At 48.6% G+C, this 11,522-nt stretch overlaps 1 protein-coding gene across 1 annotated transcript; it reads right to left on the reverse strand.

Moving 5' to 3' along the window:
• Nucleotides 1–10,801: 10,801 nt before the first annotated feature.
• On the reverse strand, nucleotides 10,802–11,188 carry LOC104080281 (histone H2B 5-like). The gene has a single exon (XM_009582619.1). It carries the CDS (start codon nucleotides 11,180–11,182, stop codon nucleotides 10,802–10,804), a length of 381 nt encoding a protein of 126 aa, XP_009580914.1. The 5' UTR covers nucleotides 11,183–11,188.
• Nucleotides 11,189–11,522: the final 334 nt, after the last annotated feature.

Below are 11,522 nucleotides of genomic sequence, written 5' to 3' on the forward strand. Positions count from 1 at the left end.
AGTGCTGAGATAATACCAAGGGTTTCACTATTAATCTGCCTTCAGGGACAGGCAAAAGACCTTTTATGAAGGTTGGTTACAGTCATCTTCAGTCCCAGCTAAGAAGACGACTTCTGTTTTGAAGCTAGAATGAGAAGCAGCGGTTGGATTTCCAGCTGTGTGCAGGCACTTAGCTGTTAAAGAGATGCGTGGGAGATTTAAGTAATAATACTGTTGTGCCTAATTGCCAAGGAGTCCTCACCCTTGGCCCCCTCCTAAATTGACCCCTTGTCGAAAAATATTAGAAAGTGAAAGAGCACCTGATGCTGAGCCTGGAGGAGATGGCACTCGGTGGGGAATGGACTCCTGCTCCAAGTCGTGTGCACTTTTCTCATTAATCATTTAAGGGATAAAACCAAACAGTTTCTAGGGTACTGATCTGTTATCCTTTACTTCAGAACACTTGCTTCTTCCTTCATGTATTTTCCCTGATTTCTTTTTTCCAAATAGCGGCCCAGCCTCGGCAGGAAGGGTAGAAAGGCATGTGCCAGGTTAGGAATAGGAGTAATCGCAGGGCTAGGGGTTGTGAGCTGGGAAGCAGGTGGCTACAGCCAGCAATTCCTGTGCTCCTCTGTTGTGGTTTAACCCCAGCCGGCAACTCAGCCCCACTTAGCCGCTCACTCACTCCCCCCCACTGGGATGGGGGAGAGAATCGGAAGGGTAAAAGTGAGAAAACTCATAGGTTGAGATAAAGACAGTTCAATAGGGAAAGCAAAAGCCGTGCACGTAAGCAAAGCAAAACAAGGAATTCATTCACTGCTTTCCATCGGCAGGCAGGTGTTCAGCCATCTCCAGGAAAGCAGGGCTCCATCACGGGTAACGGTGACTTGGGAAGACAAACACCATCACTCTGAATGTCCCCCCTTCCTTCTTCTTCCCCCAGCTTTATATGCTGAGCATGACATCATATGGTATGGAATAGCCCTTTGCCCAGTTGGGTCCTGGCTATGCTCCCTCCCAGCTTCTTGTGCACCTGGCAGAGCATGGGAAGCTGAAAAGTCCTTGAATATTGCTTAGCAACAACTAAAACATCAGTGTGTTATCAACATTATTCTCGTACTAAATCCAAAACACAGCACTACACCAGCTAATAGGAAGAAAATTAACTCTACTCCAGCCAAAACCAGGACATCCTCATAACAGCTAGGGATCTTATTTCAAGACACCTTTCTCACTCATCCAAACAGAGAGAGGAAAGAAATCCAGGCGCTTTTTTTCCTGAGCTATAGCATTAAGTGAGCAAGCAGTGGCTCCGTGGTCTTGCTTTTCCTGAGACAGCTTGCTAGAGAGAAATTGGAAGAACATCAGGGTTAAGTATCAATACAAAGTTGTTCAGCCTTGTATAGGCACAGATGCTTTGGTATCTTTGTGCCCAGAAGCAAAACTGCAGGTATTTAGGTTGACTTCACATTTTTTCAGGTCACTTCCAGGGCTGTGCCCACTCAGGCCTTGGCAGGTGTACTGGGTGTTAAGGTTATCCACAACCAGGTTAAGCCCTGAGATTCTGAAGAAAACATGAAAAATGTGATCCAAATGGTAAATTACAACCAAAAAAAAAGAGGGAAAACTTCCAAAAACTGAGTATTGCTTTCTGAACTGTCTGAACTGACTATTCATCCATGTAAATAGGGATGTTACAGCACGAATTTCAGTTCTGCCTCTACCTAGTGGAGGCCCCTTGCCAGGGCTGACAGGAGGGGCTGTTCCTGCGGATGCTGCAAGCCCCACTGCCGCTGGCAGGGTGGGATAAGGCTTGTTCCTGCTGTTCCTTTGTATCTAGTGCAACTTTGCAACAAAGCAGAGAGCTCCTGTTGCTTGCAAACTTGCATCTCTTTAGTCTTTTGTTATTAAAATTCTTCTTGCCATCTATGCACTTCTAAACCCTTTAAAATATGGCTGAGCTCTTGGTTGCTGTGATACCCCTTGGCATGGAGGACCTCCTGTTCATTCTTCATGACGCACAGCTGCTTGCATCGAACTGTCTTCTGCTGCTGTTCAGCGTTATGCAGTATCCTGCCCTACAAACGCAGACTATCACAAGTTGTGATTAACTTATGCCAGGGAAGATGCTGGCTCTGAAAGAGAGATGGTGCATGCGGTGTTCCGTGATTCTTAAGAGCTCTGTCTTTTCCATTTAAAGATACTTAAATGCCAGAAACAGCATTACAGGCATATGCTCAAGGAATTGACAGAATCAGGGGTTTGCAAGAACTTTTGTCCCCTTGTATTTAAAACCGGAGAAGAGGCGTGATAAGAAGAGGCGCGAGCTGCCTGCTGCTGAGCTATAAAGGCTTCTTTGTGCTGAATCTTCCGGGCTAAAAAGAGCTCTGTCTCTCTCCTGCTAAGTGGCCAGGGGCTGCTGGTGGACCCCACGGAGGCAGCTTTTGTTAGCCGAGGTCAGCTGTGGTGAGAGGTGTCTGGGTCCTCTTGCCATAACACCAGCTGCAAAAGGTGTGAGGGGGATAAATTTGTGTTTTCTTGTATTGCTCTCCCACTGAGTTTTCCACTTAACGCTGCAGTTTGGGCCAGAGTGCAAGTCAGTATGGGAGCAGTTTGGGCATAACATGAGTTCAGGTGGATGTGACCGTACAGGTGTGGCATTGCAGGGAGTTTGTGAGAAGAAAGGGGAGGATGCTGCATCTCCAAAGTCAGCACTCAGATGTGACTTTTTATTACCTTGATGACAGGAGGAAGTAGCTGTGGGATAAACACTCGTCCCAACAAAGTAAGCTCTCAATGAAAGCAACCGCCTATCAGCAGCCCCTGCCGTCGCAGGCTTCCCACTTTGCTAGAACTGTGCCTCAGAAAGCTTCCTGCAAGGGCAGGTTTTACTGAGATGGAGCAGTTCAATAGCCTGTTTCCATCAGTGCCCGCAAGACCAGGCTTCCTGGGAACCCTTGGATACTGCAGCACTCCAAAGAAACAGAAAGCCTATGAAAAGAAGATGGTAAATGGCAATAGGAGCATCAAATTTCCTTCATTTTAGTGAAATTGGATGTGGTGCACTTATGTTCCCTCCTTTTGTTGGTCTTCGCAGACAGTCAGGTGAAGAGAGAAGACTGAGTGCTTATATCGACAGCACTCATGGCTCTCCTGTCTGTAGCCATGTGTTTCAGAGGCAGCCTGGTATTCACCAGGACATGTCCTAGCCCATGGGGCAGGTTAGGTCAGAAGCATCTCCTGGTTTATTTAAAAAGTTGTGCTGGACACTTTCTCCAGTGTTGGCAAATATGGACGTACTTTGTGTAAAGAAAGCTCTCCCACACCTGCACAGGAGGAGGTTCAATGGGCAATAAATTGGAGAGGTGCACAGAAGCTGGATGTACGCGAATAATCAATGAGCAGCCACAACGTAGCAAACTCAGTGCAAGCCCCTGTAGGAGGGTGACTTTATTACCTTATAGGCAGGTGAATTTATTTTAAAGCAGTACTGATTTGACTGACTCACATTCATATTTTCGTACCCACGTACTCACCAGATGAGTGTACCCAAGCCGTCTGACCAGCATGCAGACACCAGGATGTGTGTGTCCATCTTCGCGATGACTTTGAGGATGAAGGATGGTGCCATCATGCCCTCATCAAATTTCCTGGGTTCCCCTTAGATTGGTGACCGAGTGCTGTCTCTGGATGTGCCTTTTGTACCCTTTAGTTGCTAGCAGCAGCTACCCTGTCCATCTTGCTCCACCTCCGGGAGTTATCAGGGTTTTCTCCCTGCCCTTCGTCTCTTGACTGTGTCCCGAGCAGCTGCACGCAGCATGTGCTGGCATCTTGGTGGGCTCCTCATCGAGGTCCCATCAGCACCTGCCACTCTTACAGCATTCACTTACAGTCTCCTGCCTTTGCTCCCTTCTGGCGCCTCACACCCAGCCATTGCCATTCCTTCCCCATTCCTACCAATCTTCCCATTTCTATTACTATTACAGTCTTCTCCTGTCTTTTGAAAACAGTTAAATCTGTAAGAAATTTTTTCTGAATGAATTCTGTAAGAAATTCTATCAGAGATTTTTTTGTGGGGGGAATTAGCATTAGGGACATTAAAAGGCAGGAAATTGTGTATAATTTTTTTTTTTTTTAATCAACTGCTTGACGGGAGAAAATGAGAAATGTTTTTGAGAACAGCTTTCCTTTATATGAGAAAGCAGAAGCTCCATTCCTCTCTCTTTCTCACACCATCTGTGTTTATTAACTCTAACTATTTTAGAAACAAAACATCTCTTACATCTTCCACGTAAGCCAGGCTAACACAATCCATATAACCATCAAGGCAAGTGCAGGAGCCATGTAGGAAAGGAAGATAAAAAGCTTTCTTTTATGCTTTCTTCTAAGCGTTAGAGGCCTAAGAAAATGGCCTGAAACCCTCCACAGTTCAAGGGTAGTACAAGGCAGACATTACATGAATTTATGCAGACAACCTGGATCAGCCCTTTGGTGCATCCAACCCAAAATCTTGTTTCCAGCAGTGGCCATGAGAGAACAGGCAAGGAAGGCTGTAGGAATAGGGCAGATACAGATAGTAATGTCCTTCTCCTATTCTCCCAGCCTCTAATAATTTTCAACAGAGTTTATATGTGTTTAGCAACTCTCAATGGATTTCTCTTCCATTAATTTGTTCTTGAACCAAACTGTAACATCTCCAACATCCGTTGGCAAAGGGCTCAATAGGTGGGCTGCTTGTTGCATAAAGTGCTGCTCCTTTTTACTTATTTTAAATCTTGTTCTCTCATAGTTTCTTCTGATGCTCCCAAGTTCTTGTATCTGGTTCCGCCAACAACCTTAGCCACGTGGCACCTGAGTCTAGCTAATGGTCTTTGAATAACCAGTCAATAATAACTGAATAATAACTGAAAAACACACACAAAAAAATTAGTTATCTCCCAACATCCTGAAGGAGCATGACCATAGGTTGTGCTCTACCTTTTGTAACCTGGTTTGGGTCTTCCCGAGGCCCAGGTGTCAGCTCTGTTACGAAAGTGCATTGTGGGTGCTGCTCTGCAAAGGGGTATCAAAATGGAAATCAGCAGTAGAAGTAGCGTAATTTATTTCTTTGGAAAGAAAAAAGGATCAGTTAGTTATAAGGGTTTTTTTTTCCTCCAAATACTGCTTTTCCCCAATTACGTTAAGCTTATGAGTTTATCTTTAAAGAGGCTCTAAATCTGTTAGCTCTGATTTCTGTATATGCCATATCTGAAGTCTTAGCTTGTTTCTCCAGCACGCGGCGTCTAGCACAGCAGATGCATTTCCCACTCCGGTGAGTGCATTATGATGCTCACCTCCAGCAGGTAAGTGTTTCACTTGACTGTATTTACCAAGCGTTCTTTAAAAGGAAGATCTTTTTCTTCCTGAGGTTTTGAGACGCTACATCTTATTCCATGTTTGTTGCCTATAAACTTCCCATAGTCCAAGGAAAGATGTTTCTAGTGGCAGCAATCATTAATTCAGATAAACAGAATATCTGAATGTGCATAAAGCACTCACTTTTCCAGCCACAGAACCTCACAGTGCTTCCGTCTGTGCAAGTCAAAACTGTTGCCCGTTGCGGGGGTTAAATGATGGTGCCAGGCAGAGTGCACCCCAAGCAGGAGTGTGGCTCAGCTCTGCCCAGGGCAAGCTTGCTGGAAGTGCTTGAAAACACACACATGCTCACATTGCACCCACATTTGGGGTGAGCGACACCCCCGCGAGGACGCACAGCGGCAGCCCGTGACGTCCCCTCAGTGGCGGGGCCGCTCTGGTTTCTTACTGCCCCTGTGCCAGGGCCAGCCAGGCTCCATCTCTGCTGGAAGGGCGGCTGCTCTCACCCTGGGTCTGGAGGAACTATGATGGAGAAAGAGAAATGTAGGGCTTGGGGGGGCCCCGGTGATACGGCAGAAGCAAAGACAGCCTGACAGCTGGGTCTCACCTGACTTTCAACAGGTTGGCATTTTCGTTTTATTTATATATTTAACAGAAAACAGGTAATTAGTTGTAAGATAGGTCATAAACCAGCAGTAATATAACATAGATCATACTTGATGTAACACTGTCAGAAAAACTGTGTACATATGCCCACAAGATACCATGCATGGAGAGTAAGCACGAGAGATTGCTCCCCAGGTGCTGGTCCCAGGGAACTGCTGAAATTCTGGCAGCAAGTGGTTTTTATGATTTTTATGGTTTAGTTCACATTCTTCCTTTCCCTGTAAACAATTTGGTCTGGATGTAAACTGTCAGGAAATGCTATGACAGGACAAACGCTCAGGGCTCTGCAGAGGCCATGCCAAGCTTGACTCCAGGGGTGGCCGGGACTTGGGGCTACCTCCACATGGCTGCTTGTCGCCAGGAGAGAAGGACACACAGCCATGTGGCTCCTCTGGGCAGGGCTCTGCAGCGGCCTCAGCCCAGGCATCCCTTCCTAGGACACGCAGCAGTGTCCAGGACAGGCACTCACCCTCCACACTTGTTTTTACTTGTTTTCCCCGTGCTTCGCTGAAGACCTGTCTGTCCTGAGCAGAAGCAAACCTCTGTGCACACGGCCACTCGCTTCTTCTGTAGGTTGAGGTCTGCTGTGAAGGGCGGGTGGACTTTAAGCCCTTCTAGGGAAGCAGAGCGAAAAATCAGGAGCAGATCTATAGCAGCTAATTTTATCTCTTAAACTGTACATGAAAAAAAACCTCAGTGCAGTGGCCTCCATGGGGTTACTGTGAGGTTAATATCAAGGCTGTATTACTCTTTTTCAGCTTCCTTTTCCAACTTTCAATCTGCAGCTGATTTTTTTTTTTTAATTGGTAAAACACAGGAATGTCCCAGAGATGCTTCTGGGATTGCAGTAGGAATCGGGTAGGGACAGTGGGGCTCAGTATATTATCTTCATTTTTAAAATGTTTTCTCAATTCCAGAGCTGAAAATATGTATTTTTTAAAAGCACAGGTCCTGAAGTACAGAACCCCTTTTCTGCAGCAAATCCTCTTACCAGGGACCTGTGGAATATGCCACACCTCAGTTGACTGAGTGGACACTTGATGCTTGAACTTTTAGTGCATTTTCTATTGCCTCTACTTTTAAGGCTCAGTCTAGCTCATCACAGTCAAAATAACTCCCGTTAAACTGCTGCAAGCGTGCACAGTAGCAGGCAGCTGTGGGAAGGGCATGCCGTTTGCCTCCTGAACAAGGAGCCTCCAACGGCTACGGTTTGGTGGCTGAACGGGAGCAGAGTCCCTCTCCCAGCCTGCTTTCTCTTGTCTAACACTTGGGTCCTCTGGGATCTGCAGAAATGGGATGTGTCTGATTTCCAGCGTCAGGGCTGTCAGAGAAACTGCTTGTGGGACACCGCAGGGGTAACACCCGTAGTGGTGTATTTAAAAGCCACCTCTTTTCTGCTACCTGGACCATTGCAGGAGACACAGATATCCTTTCTTCATTTCTCCTTTGACACTTAGGCCATTCATTTCCCAACTGCTTTCTGCTGCAGTCCTAGCTTATGCCAGTCTTGCCTTTCCTGGACCAGCCCTTCCCTTGGCCGGCACAAGTGTCTGTACGACAGCGACAGATCAGCGCAGCCACCAGAACTGGGTTAAAATAAGCTTGCAAGAAAGGAAAAAACAAAAAGATTCATTTTAACCTGGATCAGTTCCTCAATCCTGTGCTCCACATTGTCAGGGGCAAGTAAAAAAGTGATACCACAAGAGAGTGAAGAGCAAATGATGTGTGAAATGACAGCCTAAACTATAAGTGGATGGAGATGACCCGTCTCAGTCACCCGGCTTTAGACAATATAAAAATCCTCTTTAAGTCTTCAAGTATTTTTATAGACTTAAATCACCATTTCCCCTCTCCCTGAAACAATCTCCAAAAACGGAGCGTGGCAACAGTGGCAGAAGAAAATGAGACCAGTTCTGCGAGTACGTGTATGGGGCCAGCAGCTCTCGTCTGAGCACTGAGCCTCATCCCCGACTCCTCGAGCTGCCCAGGAGACCCTGGAGGGACAATGTCTCATTTTATTTTCCTGACTTCTTGCAGCCTGCAGAGACTGGAGCAGGACTCTGCTCTGCTCGAGAGAGTGAGGATTTAGAGGCTGAGCCGGGTAACCCTGGGAGATGCGTGTCCTGGCTCGCACACACCGCTTGAACTGGAGCGGATTTATTCCACTCTGAATTCCTACCTTCAGGAGGACTCCCCAGGGGGATGTCCTGCAGCTCATAGGGACGGGAGGAGAAAGCTCCAGCACAGCCAGCCAGCCCTTCACCCCCTATATTCCCCTTCTGCATCATCCGCTGTCTGATTTCTGGTGGGAGATGGGCCAGGGATGGTGGCTCTAGGACCACTGCAGGTACATTTTCATCTTTGGCATCTGATTTTGACTATTTGATTGGAAAACAGAAGGAAGTGCTAATCGTCACCTCCTGGCCAAGTGGTCCAGGTTACCAACACTACCGAGTACAGGTACTGCTGCTGGGAGCTGCTCGTTGTGGGCACTGACACCTGGGGACCCGGCTTTTGCTCCTTCTGAAAGATGCCGCTAGGGATTCCTGCCGGCATTACGGTATGGAACGTGGCTGGAGCATGCTATCACTGAGCAAAGTACGGGAGGAAAGCCCCTTTCCGGGTGTGGGGTGTTCAAACTCCAAGCTGCAGGGGGATGGGAGCAGCCGATAAGCAACTTGACCTTCGCTCTTGCACAGAGACCGCGTGGGGCCCATGCTGCTCTCGGGTTCCTCAGGTGCTCTTGGCTGAGCAGGTCTACGCGGTCCCTTCCTCAGACCAACTGGAAAATGACTGCAACACTGTTATAAAAACATGAAATAAGTGAATCTTCTGGAGCTGCAGAGTCCTACAGCTCCAAAAGCAACATAAATTTTTCAAGGGTCCCCATCACTCTGAAAGTGTAAAGGAACAGGATAGAGATAAATGTAGGGGAAAGTGAGAGATGTACTGCAAGGCTGGCATTTTGGAGTATGAATTTACCTTTTCATTAAAACCAAGGTCCTGAGTTTGGGGAGAACCTGCACTTAGTTCTGGATCCTGTGTCTCTGCTGCCCTTTTTATTTACAGACTACACATAGTGCTTTTGGGCTATGTGTCAACTGCAGAAGGCAGTTGTTATTTTAAAGACAGGAATATTTTTTATGAGTGCCACTGCCCACCAGAGATTTTGATATTTTTTAAAAACGTTGGCTAATTTTGTGTTTTGAGTAGGAAGCTTCAACTTCACACCAATTCTACACATGCTCTTCTTCTGCTATCCAGCAGTTTAGGCAAGATTAACCTGCAACCGAGACGTCCCTCCACTAATCTCTATGGCTTTTATCAGGATTTTATTATTGCTTACCTTACTGTGGACTTTGAGAACACGTGGGGAATATCTGAAGTAGTTTAAAATTATTTAATCTTTAAAATACCACTGGGTTGCAGGCAAGTGTCCCTATATATCCACCTAGCCCCCGTTTTTGATTTTGCTTTCTAACCGGTGAATAAAGCAGGGAAGGCAGGGCCAGGTGAGCTGCCTGCAGCGACCTCTGCGGGGAGCCTGCCTCTCCCCCGGCCTGTGCTAAAAAAACCCCCCCCGCTCCTGCTCCGGATGCCTCCCCAAATCCTCAGTCCCCGCCCGACACCTCTGTGCTGTTCGTCCTGCACCACCCCAGCGCTCGCCCACGGGGAGAGGGGACCCCCTTGGGCACCACCCCGTCTCGCCCACGCTGACAGTGGAAGGGAGTGCCCAGGCAGTGTTGAGGGAGGAAAAGTCTCTGAAAAGCGGCAGAATTAGCAACGTCTTGCACATCGCCTCCCCAAATCCTCAGTCCCCGCCCGACACCTCTGTGCTGTTCGTCCTGCACCACCCCAGCGCTCGCCCACGGGGAGAGGGGACCCCCTTGGGCACCACCCCGTCTCGCCCACGCTGACAGTGGAAGGGAGTGCCCAGGCAGTGTTGAGGGAGGAAAAGTCTCTGAAAAGCGGCAGAATTAGCAACGTCTTGCACATCAAAGCAAGTCCTGAAGCAGGCAAAGCAGCAGCCGGGGAAGGCAGCGACCCAGCCCCAACATCCCCCCTTGTCTGTCCATCCACCTCGGCACACGGTGGGAGGCAGCGGGCAGCTCCAGCACCGGCACCCTCAGCCCGCTCGACGGCTCATCCATCAGGAGCGACGAGGAGGAACAGTGCTTGGTATCATCCCAGGCACCTGCCTGCCTGCCAGGCTTGCTCTCTAAAACAGGCTGCCAAGCACAGAGAGCTGATGAATCAATACGGATCTTATTCTACAGCCCGTGCCCAGTAGCTATCGATGCCACTTCTGCCGGCACGGGGTGGGCTGTGCTGCTGTACCCCAGGACGGATCTGGGCTACGAGGGAGAGGACACCAGCACTGACTCCTCGGTGCCCGCCTCGGATGACTGTGAGAAAGCAGCCAAACAGGAAGACTTCAGAGACGGCGTCTCTGTGTTGCCACCGCCAGTCTCCCCCACCGGCACCAAACATGCGTGTTTGCCAAGCACAGAGGAGAGTTTGGATATACTGCAGTCGGTCAGTCCTTCGGATGAGATGTGAAAGCAGAGGCCTCCTCCTCCACCAGCCACGCAGAACCCGTCGCACGTCCCGAACAGACTATGAAAATCATCCGACATCCAGATCACCATCTCCTCTTCCACCGGACAGCTTCTCACTCCCATCCCAAGGCTGTAAATTGCTATGGATAATAGCTGTGACGTTTATCCGGACCGTGGCTGCCTACCTGTGCTTGCGCGGAGGGTCTGGTGCTTGATGGTCCCATTGGAGAGGTGGTGTCTGGCTACTTGGAGCTCGTGTACTTGGTGACGGCCTTGGTGCCCTCCGAGACGGCATGCTTGGCCAGCTCTCCCGGGAGCAGCAGGCGCACGGCCGTCTGAATCTCCCGGGAGGTGATGGTGGAGCGCTTGTTGTAATGGGCCAGGCGAGAGGCTTCTCCAGCGATGCGCTCAAAGATGTCGTTAACGAAGGAGTTCATGATGCCCATGGCCTTGGAGGAGATGCCGGTGTCGGGGTGGACCTGCTTCAGCACCTTGTAGACGTAGATGGAGTAGCTTTCCTTCCTGCTCTTGTGTCGCTTCTTATCGCCCTTCTTCTGGGTCTTTGTCACGGCTTTCTTGGAGCCCTTTTTGGGGGCAGAGGTGGACTTTGCTGGCTCCGGCATCCTGAGAGCTCTTCCTCTGGGTCTTGGAGCTGCTTGGGAAGAACACCAAAAAATCAAATTCTTTTTTATTCTTCTACAGTTTTGTTTTACTGAAAGATGAGAGAGTCTGAGTCGCAGACAAGCGGCATCTCTGAATCCGAGACAAACACCCCATGACCCCATACAAGCATTTTTGAACTGCCAGTGAGAACTGCTCTGGTTTGTGTACGTTTTTTTGTTGTTTTGTGTTTAAATCCCCGTAACACCGGCCTTGTAAACATCGCTCAACCCAGGCCTAGTTGACATCTACTTAGTAAATATGGGCTGGGGGTGAACATATTGCTGAGAAGAACATTGCAGT

Source organism: Fulmarus glacialis, unplaced genomic scaffold, assembly GCF_000690835.1.
Source record: "Fulmarus glacialis isolate BGI_N327 unplaced genomic scaffold, ASM69083v1 scaffold42877, whole genome shotgun sequence".
NCBI lineage: Eukaryota > Metazoa > Chordata > Aves > Procellariiformes > Procellariidae > Fulmarus > Fulmarus glacialis.